The sequence below is a fragment of the Berghia stephanieae genome, chromosome 11 (genome assembly GCF_034508935.2).
Source record: "Berghia stephanieae isolate SIO BIC M18660-M18661 chromosome 11, UCSD_Bste_1.3, whole genome shotgun sequence".
In the NCBI taxonomy this organism is placed as follows: domain Eukaryota; kingdom Metazoa; phylum Mollusca; class Gastropoda; order Nudibranchia; family Aeolidiidae; genus Berghia; species Berghia stephanieae.
Genome location: NC_088370.1, coordinates 44,376,383 through 44,400,312, shown reverse-complemented (window position 1 = coordinate 44,400,312; position 23,930 = coordinate 44,376,383). Strand labels below are relative to the sequence as shown.

At 34.7% G+C, this 23,930-nt stretch overlaps 1 protein-coding gene across 7 annotated transcripts in view; it reads left to right on the top strand.

Annotated features, from left to right (window-relative positions):
* The window catches only part of LOC144957220 (neural cell adhesion molecule L1-like protein), a 94,734-nt gene that overhangs the window by 3,690 nt on the left and 67,114 nt on the right, over positions 1–23,930 (top strand). For all 7 annotated transcript variants that reach the window (XM_078888281.1, XM_078888280.1, XM_078888279.1 and 4 more), the window contains exons 2-4: positions 7,245–7,335; positions 10,712–10,823; positions 11,354–11,547. In XM_078888281.1, the coding sequence (XP_078744407.1) occupies positions 7,245–7,335; positions 10,712–10,823; positions 11,354–11,547 (397 nt within the window). The remainder of the gene's footprint in view (positions 1–7,244; positions 7,336–10,711; positions 10,824–11,353; positions 11,548–23,930) is intronic.

Below are 23,930 nucleotides of genomic sequence, written 5' to 3'. Positions count from 1 at the left end.
AAATATGGGACGCTTTTTCGGCATTTTTTTCGACCTTTGGTTGTATCTTGCGTAATAAGTGGATTAAAAGATTGAAATTTGGCAATTTTATGGCAAATTTGATAGAGAATATGATGAAAACATTAGAAGAGTTCTAACTTATATATAAACACAGACACACACAGACACACACAGAGAGAGAGAGAGAGAGGGATTGCGTACGTAAACAAGAAATATAGAAGGAAAAGAGAAATTGGACAAGGGGACAAAGGTTACTGATAGAACGTGACTTGGAACACAATAATTAAACCCATGCTGAGATTGTAGATCATATTGCAATCGAAAACTTTTAACATTATAATTTCTTAAATTCTTGTAAATTAAACAGTCAAATTATCAGGTGTTTATTGAACCCAAACGCAATGGCAGACGATAAACACCCTCTGCCAGTGAGACCGCGCAGACATTTTGACTAGTCATGAACTTTAAAACGAGGTCAACCAATCAGAAAGCGCTTTGCCACGACTCGCTCAGCTGCTGTTTGGTGCCAAATCGTTTTGAACTTGGGATTCAGGCTGTAGGGGGGCAAAATGGCTTTGTCTTTAAAATGAAGAACAAATTAGGATAGTGTTTTGAAAAATACGGGAAAAGTACTCGTCATGTTCATATGAAATTTTACAACCTAAAAGAAGAAATGTTCATGTATTACCTTGTCAGCGACAATACCTACACGCCCAGTAGTTTTAGAAATATTATACTCCAAAGAGTAAAAATCTATTTTTAACGGTCTTCTGGTAATCCTACGAGTTTTGTCGCTTGACATAATCTAAAATGACCTTTTTTCTAACTGCGTGCCAACTTTCAGTCATATTCATCGATAAACAGCGTCGTAATTAATTTTTTAAAATAGCATATACCAAACGGCTTCGTCCCATATTTTGTCGCGAATTCGGGCACTTTGTGAGCGAAAAAGATTTGTGCAGGATAGTCATTGCTATGTAATTATTATGACACATAGTTTAATTTCATAGAATTGCTCGACTGAGTGCCAGTGATTGGCATACATCCAGGGGCGTGGTTATATTGGTTGATTTGGTGCCTGGCACCGCATCTATCTTTTAAAAATGGATTACAGCATTTAAAACAAAATTAAAGTGAGAAATGGTATATACCGCCTCTCATTCATTTGAGTAAGTCGTTTCTTTAATTCTTTTTTCTTTCTTTTGTATTTACAAATATAGCAAGTTTTGAGTCATTTTCAGCTGATTCTGGCACCACCATATACTGTAAGCATGCCACGCCACTGCATACATCATTTTAAATTTAATTACTGTAAAATGTTCAACATGGATGATTTGCTTAAAAATTGCGGTATGATTAGTTAAGTTAATAAACTTCATTATGAGTGAGTTTGAAGAAGGCATTATTAAAGGTTTTAAATAGTGATAAATATATTTGTTCTAATATAGTAGAGAGTCAGTGACATCAGTCATTATCAAATGAAGATTGAAGGACATAAATTAGTTCTCTAATACAGTTCTCTCCGGATAATCGCAACATTTGCCATGAGATTTAATGCTACAGTAGTCTGTCACCACTCTATTAGAGACAAAAGAGGGCGGGACTTTGCAGTATGGGTTTGTCATGTTATCTGTGACCATTTAATAAGAGGCGAGGGGCTGGGCATAGTCTTCACAGGTAGACAAGGGCAGTTGAAAAGAGAGACTGAGCGATATCCTTTGTTTTAGGACTGACAACGGTGCATTGTTATCAACGAGTTTGGTGGGAGCTTTGACTCTTACAAATGTTGAGAAGAAAAGACTGAAAGTTAACTCAATCTGAATAAGATGTCGACTTGCATCAAAACTACTTTTGCTTGACAAAATCTATACAGGGCTGCCATGTGGTTTTTATTTCAATCATATCGCTCTATAGTGGACTAAGAATAATTTTACAACTAGTTTGAGTTTACAATATATGTGTAAAATGTTGCAATAGGAGATTGGAACCTCAACTTCGGTTAATCACAACATTATCGCTGATCCCAAGGTGTTATGATTATGGGAAGTGGCCTGTATACTTAAATTCACAATGTGGTGTACCCAATCATTTAACCTCATTGTGTTGTTGATTCCCACTGTCGTCTCTATCGTGACCAACACCACCACCCCCATGTCTTCAGTACAACTAGTATCGTCACCATCACCACCCCCAATCCCAGTGCCTCTGTCACTACTACTGTTTTATCATTACCACCACCGCTCCAACCCCTACACTACACCAATCGTCAACAACACAATTACACTGCCGTACTTTAAAAACAAACCAACACATTAAAAATATGTTGGCCAGAAAACTTGTTCTCATCACATGTGAAACTCTTGAACCTGGAGTTGGATTGAACAGGCTCATTTTAATTGATCCATATTTAAAGGACAAGTTTTTTTGGATAAAATTTAAAAAATTAAATGTGTTTTTTTCCGAATACGGCTGCAGACGTCACGACAAGCACTGACCCGTCGACACTATCACCATAATTTTCAGCAGCATCAGTACTACTACTGTCTCTAAACCACTTACCCTTACATCACTTACGTTGTTGTCATCACCACCGCCAGCATAATCTACCACTGATAATAGAATTAATTGAACCTTCAACCAAAATGTCACTATCCCCAGTTCACCCTACTCCGCCACACTAAAAATCACCTCAAATTAAGACAAAAACTAGCTAAAATCAGGGAATGAAAAATGTCCATATAAACTGGGCTGGTCATGAAAGTTGGCTACACATGATAAATATTATAAATACTATAGTCCTTGTACTAGCATTCCACTGCACTATACTATTATTATTACTACACTGTTCTGGTCATTGGTACGGTGGATACTGATAGAAGGATATAGATGGATCTCTATCCCATGATGATTCTTAATGTTTGCATCTCTTCAACTCTTCGGTACTCCGGGGAAAAAAAAGTTTAATTTTGGCCAGAAAACTCGTTCTTCAATATCAATCAAATAATATGTCTGAGAATAATCACAGCGTTGCTAATTTCCTCTTGTCCAACTTTTAACCACAAGTCTTTATTAATACTGATTTTCCCACCATCTGATACCAAGTGTATTTCGAAGATATCTGTTTCTGAAGGTTTGAAATTTTTTACAATGATGGAGATGAAAATTGTGTAACAGTTCAAACGCCGTGGCTATGTTAACGTTCATGTCGCCCTGAATGTAATCTGCCCCATGAGGACAGGCTAGGTTCACGGTATTCTCAGGTTTGCTTCATTAATTAAAAGGCAGTTATCTACATTTATTTGAAAGATTTTCTTTAGAGTTATTGCCATTTTCAAGTTTCAGTCGTAATCTGTTTAAGGATTTCCTTTATCCAAATTGTTTCGAACATAATTTTCTCAAATTTCAACAGTCACCCATTCCTATTTTCCCTTTGTTTACAATGACAATTTCATACACTTCCATACTATTATCCAATGTCTGTCAAATGCTAATTGTGATTTATAAATAGCAGATAATCACTGAGTGTCTTTTGTTATGGTTTTTATCTCTTGAGTTATATTAAAGCCTGTATTGAGTTTTAACAAGCATGAAGACCAGGTTTTAATGTAACAAGTGAAATATAAAAGACACAATTTTTTTTATCTGCCTTATCCCAATCACAAGCGTTTTAAAGCTTGAAATAGTTGGTGAAAACTGAAGACAGACATTTTTATTTAATTTCCCCACCATTATTGATATTCCCATTTTAAACAATATTCCGTAAAAATTAGATATAAGATGTGCACAAAGAACTGTCCCCCGCGGAAAATCGCAAATGAAAACCCCAAAAATTGCACCCAAAAAGTGCAAAAATTGCAAGGAAAAGTTGCAAATTTAAGACATTGTTTTCAATAAACAGCGCACAATAATTTATTCTTGCTTTAATTTTATGACAAGCACAGTCCACCAATTTTAGTTGGTATGTATTATACAGTATTGTCCATAAAGAAAGAAAGAGAGAGAGAGAGAGAGAGAGAGAGAGAGAGAGAGAGAGAGAGAGAGAGAGAGAGAGAGAGAGAAAATAAGTAGGAGTGAAATATCTGTTCAATCTTAGTTATCGTTTAACATTATAACAAGTGTAACTAAATGACAAATTGCCATATTTATGGACAATAAAGATCTATTATTATTATTATTAAATTACATTAAATTACATTGATATTGACATTGCATACACAGAAAAGAAATAATATGCCAGGTATAGGGGATGCCACCAGGAGATTTTGAAAAAAACAAAAAACAACAGTTTTACACAAATGCATGGATTCCTCACAATTATGTGGTAGAAAAGCTCATAAATTTAAAAAATATATTGTTATTATTATTATTATATTTCCAAGTACATCTATGCATCATAAAAGTGAGTGGAGCAGGCACTTATCTTGGTAACAACAAGAGATGAAGTGAGTAGAAAAGTGCCAGAAGACAATAGAGAATAAAAATTTTCGCGGCGGTGGTGGGGTTTGAACCTGCGACCTAATACAGTGGAACTCAGGAGTAACGAGATCGAGGGGACCGGCCATAAAAACTTTCTATTTCCGAGTTACATGAATCTATGTTTATGAAACTATATTAAACACCCATAATAAAAAAAAAAAAAAAGAAATATATAATAGATTTATGCTAGCAATAAAATTTTTAGTATTAGGCAGTAGTATTTTCCTATGTTTAGCATTATATGATTATATGTGACTCCAGAACATGGAAAATTGTGGCAATTGTCAAAATTCCCATTGCGGTAACGGTGAAAAATAGCGGCTGTGTTGCGGCCGCAAGCACCGCGATTTCCTGGTGGGACAGAAAGAAAAATGATCATGAAAAATATGTAACAGTATCAGAGTGGTGAGTACTGTACAAGAGGTGGGTGGTCTCGCAGAGTCCACTTGGGTTCCGAATTGTAACCGTTCTGTGAAGGTGCTAAAGTAGAAATAGAGTAAGTAGTTGCGATAGCTGATTTCATGTGAAGGCATCTGAGAGACTATCATTTCATGTGGCCGGTTGTGGCTATGTCTCCCAGCTGTCGTAGGGGTAGTATAGTGTCAAGAAAAGGAAGACACAGTCCAGTGGTTCAGATCCTTCGTCAACTCCGGTTCCTCGATCACCTGCGTAAAGAGAGTGTTGGTAAAAGTATTAATTTCAGAAGACTTTATATTCAATTTGTGGCGTTTATTGAATAAAGCAAAACAACATGCACGATGTATAATGATAGCAACCCGGCCCTCACAAAAGGCAAATATGTCACTAAAGTATCATTGATGGGGAATGTTTAGAGAAATGGGAATTCCCGTTTGGGTGTTTGACATGCGAAAATTAAATGATAATAAATCACAAAATGCAATATATAAAACTCAACGAATTGTGACAGGCGAAAAGTGGCATCATAATAATAATATTCATACATATTGGTGGGTACAACAGCAAGTTTGTTATGTAATACATAAATAAAAGTTGTGCGATTATCTTGTATGTAGATTTGAAGGTATTAAAATGAAGATATTGGAATAACATCAATATCGTATAAAGAAATAAATATGCATCTAAGGATAATAAATTTGTGTTTTAAAGTTGACTGTACTAGGAGAAATATCTATCTAAACATGTATCAACCAACACAGAGGACATTCTACTAAAGCGAACAATGTTATCAACACTCATTACTCAGATCAGAACACACACACACACACACTCACACACATACTACTGATGCATCATGGCTTGTTGCGTTAGACACACACTGATGTAAGCCTATAGTAATAGTAGTAATAATTACATCATTCTGTTACAAATATATATATATATATATATATATATATATATATATATATATATATATATATATATATATATATATATATATATATATATTGGCATTTATTTATATCATCATCATCATTGAATCCTATCCATTCCTTTTGGAACACAGGGCTTCAACAGTACATCTCCACTGTATTCTGTTCTTTACACAGGGCTTCAACAGTACATCTCCACTGTATTCTGTTCTTTACACAGGGCTTCAACAGTACATCTCCACTGTATTCTATTCTTTACACAGGGCTTCAACAGTACATCTCCACTGTATTCTGTTCTTTACACAGTGCTTCAACAGTACATCTCCACCGTATTCTGTTCTTTACACAGGGCTTCAACAGTACATCTCCACTGTATTCTGTTCTTTACACAGGGCTTCAACAGTACATCTCCACTGTATTCTGTTCTTTACACAGGGCTTCAACAGTACAACTCCACCATATTCTGTTCTTTACACAGGGCTTCAACAGTACATCTCCACTGTATTCTGTTCTTTACACAGGGCTTCAACAGTACATCTCCACCGTATTCTGTTCTTTACACAGGGCTTCAACAGTACATCTCCACTGTATTCTGTTCTTTACACAGGGCTTCAACAGTACATCTCCACCGTATTCTGTTCTTTACACAGGGCTGCAACAGTACATCTCCACCGTATTCTGTTCTTTACACAGGGCTTCAACAGTACATCTCCACTGTATTCTGTTCTTTACACAGGGCTTCAACAGTACATCTCCACCGTATTCTGTTCTTTACACAGGGCTTCAACAGTACATCTCCACCGTATTCTGTTCTTTACACAGGGCTTCAACAGTACATCTCCACTGTATTCTGTTCTTTACACAGGGCTTCAACAGTACATCTCCACTGTATTCTGTTCTTTACACAGGGCTTCAACAGTACATCTCCACTGTATTCTGTTCTTTACACAGGGCTTCAACAGTACATCTCCACTGTATTCTGTTCTTTACACAGGGCTTCAACAGTACATCTCCACCGTATTCTGTTCTTTACACAGGGCTTCAACAGTACATCTCCACCGTATTCTGTTCTTTACACAGGGCTTCAACAGTACATCTCCACCGTATTCTGTTCTTTACACAGGGCTTCAACAGTACATCTCCACTGTATTCTGTTCTTTACACAGGGCTTCAACAGTACATCTCCACTGTATTCTGTTCTTTACACAGGGCTTCAACAGTACATCTCCACTGTATTCTGTTCTTTACACAGGGCTTCAACAGTAGATATCCACCGTATTCTGTTCTTTGTCTTCTACTTCATCTCTCCCCGTGACATTCCAGCCAACTTATTTTTATCGATGCATTGAATTATTTGACAAGAGATATCATCTTGTAAGAGCATGGATTCATATCTTTTTTTCTTTCTTGTGCAAGATGACATCACAGGCCCCAGGGACCTTCTTATTCCCATGTCTGATAACATTGTCCATCCTTTGCTCTTGTACCATATGCACCAAACCTGAAGGTAAGCCTGGATTTGTAAATGGATCTATAGACAATGATATTCTTCAAAGTTTTTTGTCTCCAAACATCCGTTGTAATACTAGTAGTCTTTTATAATGGATGTAATGCAATTGGATAAACTCAAAGAGAGAAGGAGAAAAAAAACATTGGATGTAATACTAGTAGTCTTTTATAAATGGATGTACTGCAATTGGATAAACTCAAAGAGAGAAGGAGAAAAAAAAACAATGAATGTAATACTAGTAGTCTTTTATAAATGGATGTAATGCAATTGGATAAACTCAAAAAGAGAAGGAAAAAAAATCATGATCTTGAATCGTATAATAATTCACTGTTTTCTCACTGTACCACTATGTAGTCTTGCAGTATGATCAGAATGTCCTGGGTTCAAATCCCGCTCTGAGTGGCGCATATTTTTTCATCGTATTCAGGTGTAAAAATGAGTACCTGGCCTTTAACAGCATTGTCTGTGTCGAAAAAAAAAATTTGTTATATTGCCTAACATGTATCATGTCTCTTACTTAAGTAACAGAAAACAAGTAATTCAGTTTAATAAAGCAACATCTTATGAATGTCTTTGAAATTTGGTTTACCTTGTGCAGCTATGTGGTCTAGTGGTATGACACTCGCTTTCGGATTGGACAGTCCTGGGTTCAAGCCTTGCTAGGCATACGTATAGTTGAGTCCTTGGATAAGGCTTTATACTCCCATTCTCTCACTGTACTCGGGTGTAAAATGAGTACCTGGTCGTTAACGCCGTTGTCTCTGTCAGAAACAATTGAATTGTAATATCGCCTAACAGACATTTTGCTGTTGGCCAGGGACACTTTGTAAAGCGCTTTGAGCACGTTTAGTGGATATTGCACTACATAAAAGTTCAAGTTTTTTGTATTTTTACCTCAAGGATCAGTTCTTGGACCTGTGTTCTTTACAATGTACATTCAGCAACTGTCTGAAATGTTTGTTAAAAATGATATATCTTCCCATCTTTATGCAGGTGACATGCAAGTGTATAAATGTGACTCACCAAATAATATCCAACTTTTGATATTATCATTATTATTATTATTAATTATTATTTATTATATATTATTATTATTATTATTATTATTATTTATTATTATTATTATTATATATTATTATTATTATATTATATTATTATATTATATATTATTATTATTATTATTATTATTATTATTATTATTATTATTATTATTTATTATTATTATTATTATTATTATTATATATTATTATTATTATTTAAAAATGTTTTTTAATTTTTTTGGTTTTGTTGTTGTTGTTGTTGTTGTTGTTGTTTTCTCTCTTCTTCTTCTTCTTCTTCTTTTTCTTTTTCTTCTTCTTCTGGATTAGAAAAGGTAAAATTAAAATGAAAACTAAAATCAAATTATACACAACCCTTGTCAAATCAGTGCCAGTATAGAGATGTGGAACTTGGTCACTGACCGAAACTGAAGAACAAAAATTTGACAGATTGAAAAAAAAAAAGACACAACATAAAAGACTCCTGAATATCCAATTCTCCACAAAAATCAGCAACAAAACACTGTACGGAAAGTGCACTGAAAGACTTATATATTCCAATTCTGGAGGCAAGATTGTGACTGTTTGGATATAATGTAAACTCAGAAGAGAAGAAAATATACCAGCTAATAAAGCAATGAATAATCTTTTCCCCCCATCTGGACACAAGAAATAGAAATACAAAGGTAGACTACCCAGGCCTCCAGATTGGATGATTGCGAATTAAAGGGCCTTAAGTCAGTCTGTAATCAAATATTAATATTATTATTACTATACTATTACTATTATTATCATCATCATCATCATTATTATCTGCAATATTTGTGGATAAATAGAGCAATTAGGAACATGCAGTCATCTATTATACTACTGTATTGTAATATTTCGATTTGCCGGTACTTCTGTGTTTGGTGATAAAAATGTAACATTGGCCTTGTGGAACAATGTTGATCCCCACAACTGTTGTATATTCGATTGCCGTACTTTGTGTTTGGTGATAAATGTACATTGCTTTGGGACAATGTTGATCCAAGCTGTATTGTAATATTTCGATTTGCCGGTACTTCTGTGTTTGGTGATAAAAATGTAACATTGGCCTTGTGGAACAATGTTGATCCCCAAGCCTGTATTGTAAAAGAATTGATTTGAAAGATTATCATTGCTTAATAGAATCCAGACAACTTTATTACATCATCATTTTTTGTTGCGGATGCGATTATTGTTATGTGATAGTATCAAGAGAGATTAAAGATTATGTCATCAATTTTTGTTGTGGATATGCTAGATTTGTGTAGATTAAATTATGCTTGCAATGAAAATCAAATGTAAAACAAGGACTGAGTATTACGACTTAGCAGATTTTCTTCATATAAATTCCGAGTCAACGAATGATAGAATTGGCCTGAAATAAAAACGGTTTGCAAGTTGCTAATTTATCAGCGTGTAAAAAGTACCCTGAAATGACAAAGGTTGACAGGTTACTCATATATAAGCGTGTAAAAAGTAGTTTTCAAGATATTCATTTATCAGCGTGTAAAAAGTAGTTTATCTTTTGTAGATTTGCCAGTGAGTCTGTGCTTGAGGATAAACATTTTACATCGACTGTTTGGAACAATGTTGAATGTTGATCCCTAACCCTATATTATTATTATTATTATTATTATTATTATTATTATTATTATTATTATTATTATTATTATTATTATTATTATTATTATTTTTAATATTGTTTTTAATATTGTTATTATTTTTAATATTATTATTATTATTATTATTTTTTTTTATTATTTTTATTATATTATTATTATTATTATTATTTTTTTTAAATATTATTATTATTATTATTATTATTATTATTATTATTATTATTATTATTATTATTATTATTATTATTATATTATTATTATTATTATTATTATTATTATTATTATTAAATGTGTATGACACAATAAACCTGTCTTCTCTTGTTATATTGTGCGGCTATGTTGTCTTGTGGTATGGCATTTGCTTTTGAATGGGAAGGTCCTGGGTTCGATCTTCGCTTGGCACATAGTTGAGTCCTTAGAAAAGGCTCTTTACTCACATTCTCTCACTGTACTCAGATCCAAAATGATCACCTGGCCGTTAACTGCGTTGTTTCTGTCGGAAAAAGTTGTAATATTGCACGTGTTGTGTCTTGTTCTATGTTACATGTTGTTGGTCAGGGACCCATTCTAAAGGGCTTTGAGTACGCTTAGTTGATAATAATATTGTGCTATGTAAAACCTCACCTTTTTAAACATTTTAAATTGTGATTGTTTTAAATGAAATGTTCATAACTTCCTTCATTATTATAGGCTGGACTCCCCCAGAAATAATCAAGCCAAGAACTGCAAAAACCTTATACTTGGGTCGGTATGATATAAACGCAAGATTGAATTGTAAAGCAAAAGGGATTCCTGAACCAAAGTAAATGCATGATGTATTACTTATACTTATATACTAACTTTTTGTTAACAGCGTTGTCTCTGTCTGAAAAAAAAGTGTAATATCACCTAACAGGCATCATATCTCGTCTTACTTGTTTAAGTGTTTCTATTGGCCAGGGACCCCTTATTAAGTACTTTGAGCACATTTAGTGGATTGTCTGGTGTCAGCTGTACTTGGCGAGGCAATCGGTCACATTTGGTCCATATTTGTCTCCAACTTTCTCAAAACGCTATTATGGATTCAAGCTGATACCCCAAAAAAAGATGATTTAAAATTTCACATTTCTAGTCAGTTTAAGTCTTACCATCTTTTTTGGGGTCTCAAATGTGACTGATTGCCTCAGTCTAGTACAGTTTAGTTGGACAGTTTTAGAGATGATATTCACTCTTCTCAATAAAAAAATGAAAAGTGAAGTTTCCTGTATTTGAATAACAATAGATTGAATTCTTAGCATAAAGACAACCCGGATGTAATAGGAAGTGAGTCACACTTGTTTCTATTCCACTCAGTATCGCCTGGTATAAAGATGGAGTCCAAATAAAAAACAATGATGAAAGATGGAAGTATGATCCAATCGGTTCATTGGAAGGCACACTTGAAATTCCAAAGGTCTCTTCTAGTTACATGGGCTACTATCAATGCAAAGCAACCAATCCTTTTGGAACTGCTGTCTCATATTTAATGAACGTTAAAGAATTGCAAGGTGAGTTGAACTTCAATCCAATCCAAAATAGTTTCAGCTTCATGTGATAAAGATTGACGTAACTTGGTGTAGTGGGGTGGCACTGATCTACTATCTATTCATTGGTTTTAAACTGGTCACCTTTTAAATAACTATAGAATATTGTTGGGTTATTGGTAGCTCTGACATTTTCAGGAATGCTATTTCCATCCGCAAATGGTACTGGGGAAGATCGACTGTTTGTGTGCATTGATTCTGGATTATGGGAGTAGGTACGGAAAACCCAAATTTAGATTATATAATTGTTGTCTTTAAGTTGCATTCAATAGGTAGAATTTTTTATCCTGATTAAAATGGTATAAAAATTATTAAAATTGGTTAAAAATTTAAAAAGATATGTTATTTCGAATTTTGTAGAAAATTGCCCAAATTTTGGCTGCTTTGAAAGCAACCTTTGTCCATTTTCAAAATGCCGTATTTTCATAAATATTCAACCCAGACCTCTGTATCTTTCTAACAATACACATCTTTTTATAAACAATATGTGTATTTTTTTCCTGAGCTAAACTCTAAGTAAAAAAGAAATAATTTGCCCCAAAGTAGCTGACAAAGCCAAAATTGTCAATTTCAACACGAAGTTACGAAATATCAGCGATTGTGCCCCTTGCCTGAGCCGGCATAAGAGTGAAGTGAATACAGCAAATGTTGTAGTTGTAGTTTCGTTTTCAGTTGGCTGGTGAACGCAAAGCTATAAATCTTGCTTTCGTATACATCATTTTAAAGCTGAGATTTTAAACTTTCTTTTGATACTAGAATAGTCCAAATTTTCAAATTTTTCTTGATTTTTTTTATCAATTTAAAGTTTTTAACTTCAAACTTCAAACTTTGAAAAAAATCATAAAAATGCGTATCTGGCAGGAGGGAAAAAGAGTGAAGATTGAAGTGTTTGTGTGTCTGTCATCTGCATTTTTTGCCAAATTGGGACCTTAAACCTAAAATTTGCCCAAAAAACCCCCAAAATTTGCCAAAAAGCCCAAAATTTGCCCAAAAAATTTGCCGCACTTTGTGTCCTTATTTGAAGATTTTTTGACGAAACGATCCATGACTGAAGTTGGAAGTGTAAGTGACTCGATTTATTTGACTTGAGAAATGAAATGACTGAATAGCGTTGTTACAAAGATTTTATTAAAGGATCATTATCTATAGAGAGTAGCTTCCCTAGGTTTGGGCCCAGGCAAAGCTGCAACATTTCTCAAGTTTCGCTTTTTTTTTCTTCGTTATTTTGTTTTCGCTTCTTTTTTTTGTTGAGGCCATGTTTAAGTTCGATGGTGGTTTACATATAAAAAATGAAGAAAGACACTGACACTGCTTCTCTTTTTGGAGGGAACACAACAAACTGAAGTGATCTCTAGTAGCCTCCTTTTATTCTTATAAACGAGGAGAGCTCACAGAGCATAAGGGAATTAACTCATTAATTTAAAAGAATTATAAGGTCAATAAGTCAACACCTCCACTTGATCGAAATAATTCTAACATCTTATCTCTAAAAGAAGAATAACAAAAATGAAATGAAATGGATTACATACAATGCAGTCATGTCTTTTGACTGTAGCTGCATATCAATACTAATAGCAAAAAAAAAATATCATTTGGAGGATTCTTAGTACACACCAATATCAATAATTTAGACCTGTAAATTCTCAGTCAATTAACTGAAATCAGTCAATTTGTCAAATTCAAATATTTAAAAAAAGGAAAGAAAGAAAGAAAGAAATAAAAAAAGAAAGAATTCACAAATTGTAGTCCATGACCGTAAAGTAATTAGGAGTGTTCCACAGCGATACGCATAGCTCATGGGACCGTTTATATTAACGATGTATATATTGCCAAGACTAAGCGACGCTTTTTATAAAAGGCGTGTCTGAACACTTCCCTGGGTATTTTCACACATCCTTCGTTAAATTATTTTTTCACTTTCCAAACCCGTCGTGATCCCAACTGTAGCCAATTTTAACCCATAGAGGCCCGGTGTTTACTAAAAAAAATTCCCCCGAGGCCCAGTGTAAGGGGCATAACTCTTAACAAAAAAATACCAACACAAAGTTTAAAAATTATTAAACGAGAACCAAATGACATAAAATTATAATTTTAATTCCTTTTTATAGCCAGATAAATTTGCTTTCAAATGATATATAACATGACATGTTTTGATTTCAATAAATTGGGAAAAAAAAATATTAAAAAAAAAACTCGTTCCCCGCACCCCCATTCCCGTCATTTTCGTCAATCTCGGACTCCGATTCAGTGTCCGAATCACCTTGATCGGGTGCTAACGCCTCGTCTTGTCCATCCCCACCATCGTTTACATCTTCTCTTTCTAGTTCGATATCGCTTTCATTTCCAAAATCCTCTTCATCGTCTACACCACTCTCCAAAACATCATTTCTAGCGCCACGCAACAAACTCGTGAGGTACGGGAATGCCATTTTTCTGAATTCGATTACTCACTTGCTATCAACGATATAAACGTGCGGTAAAAAGGAAACGGAAATAGAACGATCGCATTACGTTTACGATGTTTTTTAATTCAGAAAAGTGAGTGGAGCAGGCACTTATGTTGGTAACAACAAGATATGAAGTGAATAGAAAAGTGCCAGAAGACAATAGAGAATAAAAAATTTTTTCGCGGCGGTGGTGGGGTTTGAACCTGCGACCTTATTGGTACGACAACTCCGCCTGGCAGGTGAGAGCGTGGCTCTACCGTGTGAGCTATCCACGAACACAAAATATTCGTTTCAAACTCAAAGTCATTACTAGATCCCTCTCTCACCCACTTCTTGAGACCGCCGATTCGTTCGTACACCACCATCGCGAATAATTTTGACCAGCAGTTAAGCTTAATAGCCAATATTCTCAACACAAACATATAACATAGAAACGATTGAGACATTGAGTATGCTCCGGTGTATGGGGTGAATTTTTTAATTCAGAAAAGTGAGTGGAGCAGGCACTTATGTTGGTAACAACAAGATATGAAGTGAATAGAAAAGTGCCAGAAGACAATAGAGAATAAAAAATTTTTTCGCGGCGGTGGTGGGGTTTGAACCTGCGACCTTATTGGTACGACAACTCCGCCTGGCAGGTGAGAGCGTGGCTCTACCGTGTGAGCTATCCACGAACACAAAATATTCGTTTCAAACTCAAAGTCATTACTAGATCCCTCTCTCACCCACTTCTTGAGACCGCCGATTCGTTCGTACACCACCATCGCGAATAATTTTGACCAGCAGTTAAGCTTAATAGCCAATATTCTCAACACAAACATATAACATAGAAACGATTGAGACATTGAGTATGCTCCGGTGTATGGGGTGAATTTTTTAATTCAGAAAAGTGAGTGGAGCAGGCACTTATGTTGGTAACAACAAGATATGAAGTGAATAGAAAAGTGCCAGAAGACAATAGAGAATAAAAAATTTTTTCGCGGCGGTGGTGGGGTTTGAACCTGCGACCTTATTGGTACGACAACTCCGCCTGGCAGGTGAGAGCGTGGCTCTACCGTGTGAGCTATCCACGAACACAAAATATTCGTTTCAAACTCAAAGTCATTACTAGATCCCTCTCTCACCCACTTCTTGAGACCGCCGATTCGTTCGTACACCACCATCGCGAATAATTTTGACCAGCAGTTAAGCTTAATAGCCAATATTCTCAACACAAACATATAACATAGAAACGATTGAGACATTGAGTATGCTCCGGTGTATGGGGTGAATTTTTTAATTCAGAAAAGTGAGTGGAGCAGGCACTTATGTTGGTAACAACAAGATATGAAGTGAATAGAAAAGTGCCAGAAGACAATAGAGAATAAAAAATTTTTTCGCGGCGGTGGTGGGGTTTGAACCTGCGACCTTATTGGTACGACAACTCCGCCTGGCAGGTGAGAGCGTGGCTCTACCGTGTGAGCTATCCACGAACACAAAATATTCGTTTCAAACTCAAAGTCATTACTAGATCCCTCTCTCACCCACTTCTTGAGACCGCCGATTCGTTCGTACACCACCATCGCGAATAATTTTGACCAGCAGTTAAGCTTAATAGCCAATATTCTCAACACAAACATATAACATAGAAACGATTGAGACATTGAGTATGCTCCGGTGTATGGGGTGAATTTTTTAATTCAGAAAAGTGAGTGGAGCAGGCACTTATGTTGGTAACAACAAGATATGACAACAGTGTTGAGAATATTGGCTATTAAGCTTAACTGCTGGTCAAAATTATTCGCGATGGTGGTGTACGAACGAATCGGCGGTCTCAAGAAGTGGGTGAGAGAGGGATCTAGTAATGACTTTGAGTTTGAAACGAATATTTTGTGTTCGTGGATAGCTCACACGGTAGAGCCACGCTCTCACCTGCCAGGCGGAGTTGTCGTACCAATAAGGTCGCAGGTTCAAACCCCACCACCGCCGCGAAAAAAATTTTTTTATTCTCTATTGTCTTCTGGCACTTTTCTATTCACTTCATATCTTGTTGTTACCAACATAAGTGCCTGCTCCACTCACTTTTCTGAATTAAAAAATTCACCCCATACACCGGAGCATACTCAATGTCTCAATCGTTTCTATGTTATATGTTTGTGTTGAGAATATTGGCTATTAAGCTTAACTGCTGGTCAAAATTATTCGCGATGGTGGTGTACGAACGAATCGGCGGTCTCAAGAAGTGGGTGAGAGAGGGATCTAGTAATGACTTTGAGTTTGAAACGAATATTTTGTGTTCGTGGATAGCTCACACGGTAGAGCCACGCTCTCACCTGCCAGGCGGAGTTGTCGTACCAATAAGGTCGCAGGTTCAAACCCCACCACCGCCGCGAAAAAATTTTTTATTCTCTATTGTCTTCTGGCACTTTTCTATTCACTTCATATCTTGTTGTTACCAACATAAGTGCCTGCTCCACTCACTTTTCTGAATTAAAAAATTCACCCCATACACCGGAGCATACTCAATGTCTCAATCGTTTCTATGTTATATGTTTGTGTTGAGAATATTGGCTATTAAGCTTAACTGCTGGTCAAAATTATTCGCGATGGTGGTGTACGAACGAATCGGCGGTCTCAAGAAGTGGGTGAGAGAGGGATCTAGTAATGACTTTGAGTTTGAAACGAATATTTTGTGTTCGTGGATAGCTCACACGGTAGAGCCACGCTCTCACCTGCCAGGCGGAGTTGTCGTACCAATAAGGTCGCAGGTTCAAACCCCACCACCGCCGCGAAAAAATTTTTTATTCTCTATTGTCTTCTGGCACTTTTCTATTCACTTCATATCTTGTTGTTTACGATGTTTCGGTTTAGAATAAAACGAAGTGATTCGGTGCAATAACAAAGTAAACATGATCCGTTTTTTCTCGGGGGCCGCGGGCGATGACGGGCGATGCGGGCCTCAACAGTCGCGGGCGACTCCAGGGGAAGCGGGCCTCTATGGGTTAACTGAGCCACCGAGCGATAAATTTCACTGTTTCATCTAAGCCAAAATTGACCACATTTACCTGACGAGTCTCAAAACTATGATAAAGTAAATTGCGAATGCCAGAAGTACGTTATGTAGACACCTTCAAATCGAAAGTTAGGATAGATTGCTACAAGCACATTTCGATTGCCTCACGTTGTAAACAAACTGGTTGATCGTTTCTTCACTGATTGAGTACCTGATTATAAGGAACAATGGTAAGTAGCCTAACTAATTCCCGTGCAAATCAGGACGTTTTCTGCCATTGTTTTGCTCAAGCCCAAGCGAGTTTGTAGGGAGTTTAATAGAAATTCTAAATGTACCTCACACACTTGAAACCAATGTGATATGAAAGAGCTGGCAACACAGATTACAAAACAGTTTGAATTTTGTTTGTATCTTGATTAGAAATGTAGTTACGGCAGTTCAAAGTCTGAAATTTCAGACCGATTTTTACCCAAAATTACCATTGCAAAGTTGTGACCGAAATCGCGTGATGTTAAAAAAAATGGTTAAAACAGTCAATATGGAGTTCTTATCATATATTGTATACCAAAATGTTCGTCTTATCGAGGACAATGCATTTACATTAATAAAGAGGAAGATAAACATTTCAAATTAACACATTATTACATAATATGACGCAAATGTTACATAATCAAAAACTCGGCTAGACGTAAGAAACAATTTGCTCTATCACTTTTGGATTTATCCCCAATATCTCACTGAAACAATTGCAAATAATTCCCCTCTTCTAATTAATACATAGAGAATAAAAAGGGTTTGAGAGTATTTAAATGAAAAGATATAAACATGTTGTGTAATGTCATAATGAGTTTATTTTTACCTATGGCAATTTAATTGCATATAAATAAAATGGTAGATTGAAAAAGTTCAAATAAATTGAAACAGATTCCCTATTATAATTAGAAGGAAAGTTCTGGCTTTTAATACTTAAAATAATTCTTCTGAACCACTTTGGGTTTATTGCTATTACATCATTTGAACTGACAATTAATATAACTTTATCCCCCCACCCCCTCCCTCCTTCTCTCTCAATATATGGGGGTGTCAAAACTAATAATAGAACTTCTTACCATAATAATTAATAAGGCTAAGGCCTTTAGAATATGGATACAAATGATAAACATATCTAAACATATGGGAAAGAAACTTGATGACTTGATGGCAAAGTAAAATAAAATGAAATTAAAGCAATTGGTATTTTTAAAATATCGATATTATTAATATCGGATTTCACAAAGAGAAGAAATATACGAACTTTTAAAACAAAAGCTATAAAAAGCCTATAAATAAAGTTGGAAAGTATGTATTCAAATAAAAAACATAGCAAATAATAGTACTGAAAATATTATGGACTAAATTTAACATAATACATAACTAAATTTAAAATATCGATATGAATATCGATATCGTCCGGCAGCCATGATGAGAAGATAATGTAAACAAGGCATTTCGGCGCAGAGTTAAAAGGTGTCTGCGCATCGATATAGAGCCCTGAAATTTGGCATGAATAAAGTTTAGATGTTATTCTAAAAACAAGCGTTTAAATTTTAAAAACACACGTGGTAAATAAAAAATAAATGCATTTGAAAATTGCCAAATTTTAACTTCATATAACTTCTGGAATTATTAATGGATTTTTCCTTAATTGGCACCATTTAAAAGGAAATTGAAAGACGAAAATAATGATATCAAAATATCTGCGATATTCCTCTTTATAACGAAGTTATGCATCTTTCATTTAACCCCCCAAAACGCGAACGGCAATTTTCGGTCACAACTTTCCTATGGGCGAGTTGGGTCAAAATTTGACTGCCACTGCTGCTGCTCACTAAACTGCCTAGAGTTTGCTGTTTTGTGGCGATTTACCTTCATTTCGATTCTTTGAATTTTTCCGCTACCTACGCCTGCCGAAGTTTCTTCTTGATAATTCACTTCTACTTAATAATTCAGTGTATTGCCCTGAAGTCATATTTATTTAAGTTTTTTCTCCTCTGTCATTTACTGATTGAAAATCAAATTTGCTCATTGCTACATTATTCTAATGTTCTCACAATGGCTGAGCTGTTCGTAGATCGCAATTCAGACTTGTCGAGTATCGATAAAGATGTGAGGAATAAATTCAATTGGTCATGGCTAGAAGTTAAAGAGGATAATGGTGATTATTTTTCTAACTATGTCAAAAAAATTCCAGAGGCAGGAATATGACTTTGATGAAGTCATCTTTACCTATATGAATGACATGCTTATTTAGCATTCCTTCTACATCAAATTATGGCAGTCATACTTCCAGTAAGAAATAACACCCACCATTTTAATGTATTGTATTTATCACTCTGCTCTCCAATGATGGGAAATTCCATGAAAATGTCAACCGAAGGGGTGTTTTACAAATTTTTAAGAACATATTAAAATTTGGTACCAATTTGTTGGAAAATCATTCAGGATTATGAATATAAGGATATTTCGTGCATATTTGTGGTACAGGATGCTTATTATAGCTGTAAGGGTATCCCTTATTTGAAGAACAAAAAGAATATTTTCTCAATATTATAAATCTTGCAACTTCTACAAAATTATAGCCACTTTTGTTGTTGTTTATTGATATTAAAACAATGATAAGTATCAGGAACCTATATAAACATTCAAATTTACGATTTTAATGAAATGTTGTCCTCATCGGTCGTTTTAACGACCTTGGGAAATTGTATGTCAGTCCGTTACCATTAAAACAGTATTTTTTCATCTACGAAAGATGTGATTGTTGTACAGACTCACTATTTCAGATTTTCTGTTCTTACATGAATGGCTTTAGCACTGTAAGATAATTTTTCAAGAAATTTATCATTTAAGGTACTTTTGTTGGGTAACGGACTGACATTTTTTAGGGTAACGGACTGACAGTAACAGACTGACTAATTCTATTTTAATTCAAAGACAATATATAAAAGTTGTTTTTTAAGTCTCAAGAGTAATGTCCACTCCAATGTGTTTCAACTGACCAGGCAGCCATTTTATAAACATTTGGATCATAAAATTTCAAACACTGGTCTTCAACATCAAGCCTGCTATTTTGCAATAGGTAAGTTGAATCTTTTAAAGCTTGTGAATCTTTTTATCACTTGAAGATTTTTGCTATGTTTGAATTGAGGGAAAAACACTGTTTTTTGTTCTATAATATCCTTATGACAATGGAGCCAGTAGTAGTCTTCTGTTAAAGGGGCAAGAAGCCCTGGGAGGAAGAAAAAGAAATCAAACATTTAAATTAATGTGAAAAACTTTTGAGTCACTGAGGCTATAAATGTAGTGGGTCAGCAAGCTGTTTAGCTGTGTATAATGTCAATATTTTAGTTGTTACAAAGTAAATTGATACAAGTTAGAAATTAGTTTTATTTTCTTAGTTTTGCTGTATTATTTTTAAGAAAACAAGATTTGCTTTTTATTCCGATTTGACTTTCATAGCTTATGATGTAATTTCGCTCAATTTTCTTTATTCACAGGTTCAAGATGCCTATTCTATCCATGGTTCAAAAGCAGAGGAATTATCAAGAAAGACTGAAAACTGATGGGCATTACATTGTTAAGGAAAAAGATAGGCAACAAAAAGCAGGAGTCTCAAAGAAAACTTGAAAGTGATTGTAAAGGACGCTTAAAAGAAATAACGGGATTTTTCAAGCAAAATGGAAAAAAAAAAGAGAAAAGCCGATCAATCTACAACTCCAAAAGAAAGTAAACCAAGCACACCTAAATCCACATCTGCCTCACATTTCAGCACAGGAAAGTAAAATACTGAATTCAACTTTGAGGGTCTACAATCCTCCCAAAATTAAAAAAAAAAAATTAACTATGCCTGTACTGCTAAGGGCATCCAATCCATCAACAAATGGTTTTTGAAATATTTTAATCATGGAAATGGGCTTTCAAGATGAAATAAAATAATTTGATCGAAAATTTCTATTTGGACAAGAAGTACTCTTGGCAAGCACCAAGGGAAAAAGATTTCATAATTGTGAGAGATGAAAAAAGAGAAAGGATGAAAATTCAAAAAAGTTTCCTGTAAAAGAGGTTGTCAATTGTTAGTGAATTTCATCCAGGAATTTAAGTTTATTTTGCTCCCACACTCTGCATAGGAAAATGAAATTTTTGAAGATCTTTCTCAGATTTTATAACTGGCTTTCTGGTCAAGTGCAGGTGAGGAAGAGATTGACTGCCAATACTATCGACCAGTTTGCAGTGACGGTCATGGCCTATTGACAATTCCTAAGCTTGAGGAATCAAGATGAAATACAGAATAAAAAATTAAGCTTCAAAAATAAGTACCAAAAGAATGTTAAACCTTCCCCAGTTTTAAAGTCCTTTCTTATCTACATTTTTTTTTTTTTGGATAATTTAATTTCATAGTTGAAATAAAATTCCCGTTTGGCTTTGACAGAATAGATTTAAACTCCATGAATCATTATTTCATTATTCAATTTTTTCAAAAGCAAAGTTGGGATCGAGGTAATCAGATGTCACCCATCAAGTTACTCATCATGCCCAATGTAGCTTGACATCCATATAAGGAAGAGTGTTGGTTTGATCAATCACACTGGGTATTCAGTGTTGCTCATAATTACATAATTTGTTCTTTGCTCTGAATTTTATGTAGTAACCATTATTCTGAGTAATAAAATTCAGAGGTGTCAGTCCGTTACCGACACTTTTTCAGAGACTGCAGATTCAAATTTTGGAGAATCTTTTAAAAATTGCAAGTGGGTTGTAGAACAACATCTCGTGGTTACTATAAAAGAACTTATTTGTTACTGGAAGGTTTAACTTCAGAAAGTTTGATCCATCTACATATAAAATTGAAAAAGATGGATTTTCTGATGTCAGTCGGTTACCAACATTATAATGTCAAAAAAATTCAAGTTGATACAGATTCATCTTTATCCTTTTGATATATGATAAGGGCGGACATGATACATATCCATGGGAAATATTAGCTCCATACAATAAATACATTGCATTTCAGAGCACGAAATGTATGCATTTTTGGTCTGATTTGTCAGTCCGTTACCCGTGGAATTTCCCTGATGCCCTTATTTTTAAAAAAAATAATTGAATCTTCAGTTTGTCGAGTTTCAGTCAATTTTTATAGAGCTCATTTACAGGTCTAATAATTGATATATTATGTAAAAAAAAATTATAAGGCTTTTGTATGCACCAAGCACCAACAATAATGTGAGATAATGTAGAATTAATCAAAAATATTTTACTTTTCATTTCAAAAGGGTCATATTTCCTAATGAAGTAAAGGAAAGAATAATAAAGTAGTGCATTAAGAAGTTCTTATCAAACTATTAAGTGAAATCATTTAGAAACATTGATTGATATAGTACTAATATCAACTTGAACTAAACAAGAAATATTATCAAAAATTCTTCAGATATCAATTACTTGTAAATTCAACCAAAAATCAAAGTATTGAATTTTTCTAACTGAGATTTGGTGGATGGTTTGGTCATAATATCAGCCAACATTTCAGTAGTAGGACAGTATTGTAAAGCAATTTGTCCCTTCTTTTGTTCTGAGCGAATAAAGTGAAATCTGATATCAATATATTTTGATCTCTGTCTATTTACAGGGTTATTTGCTAGAGCAATTGCTCCTTGATTGTCTTCATAAATCAAAGTTGGACCTGGTTGAAAATTAATGTCAATATTACTGATCAATTGCTTGAGATAATATAGACTTTCCTGAATTGCTAAAGTTAGAGCAACATATTCTGCTTCACATGAAGACAGAGCTACACTTTGTTGTTTTCTAGATTTCCAGGATATCATAGGTCCATTTTGCGATAAACTAAAACAATACCCAGAAGTACTTCTTCTGTCATCAATATTAGAAGCCCAATCAGAATCACTATGACCAGTCAGGGATAGTCCATTAGAACTCTTTGTGTATACAAGCTCACTATCAATAGTTCCCTTCAAGTACCTGAATACATGTTTCACTGCTGTCCAGTTTGGATAAATATTGTGATAACTTAGTGACAATCCAACAAATGTCTGGTCTTGTACAAATCATAACATAGATTAGGCTACCTACGGCTTCTTTATACCTTCTTTGATCTACTAAATCATTATCAGTTGTACAGTCAAACTTAGGTTCACATGGGGTTTTTCTTGGTTTACAGTTAATCATGTCAAATCTTTCAAGGATTTTCTGAATATACCTTTTCTGATTCATCTTTATAGAATGGCTTGTTTGCTTAAAATGAATACCCAGAAAGTAACCCAGTTTTCCTAAGTCTTTCATTCTAAACCTGTCAGTTAGAACTTTCTTTGTCTTATTTAAAACATTTTCATTGCTAGCAGCAATGAGGAGATCATCTACCCACACTATGATAATAACAGTGTCAGTTTCATTAGACATAGTATAAACACAATTATCAGATAGATTTTGGAAAAAAATTGTTGTCAATCAAAAAAGTGTGCAACAAGTTGTTCCAATTTCTCCCTGATTGTTTTAGACCGTAAAGAGACTTGTTTAATTTGCATACAAGTTTCTTACCATTGTACTTTCAATTTCAAAACCTTCTGGTTGATCTAAGTAAATGTCACAATCAATTGGGGCATTTAAGTAAGCCGTTTTAACATCCACCTGATGTAATATAAGGTCATTTTGTGCTGCAAGTTGCAATACTATTCTAACAGAAGTCATGTTAGCAGTAGGGGAGAATGTGTCATGATAATCTACACCTTTAATCTGGCTATATCTTTTTGACATTGTTATCATCTTTATCAGTTTTGATAGTATAAACCCATTTTCCTCCAACTGTCTTCCTGTTTTCAGGAAGTGGGACTTACTGGAATGTGTTATTGACTTCA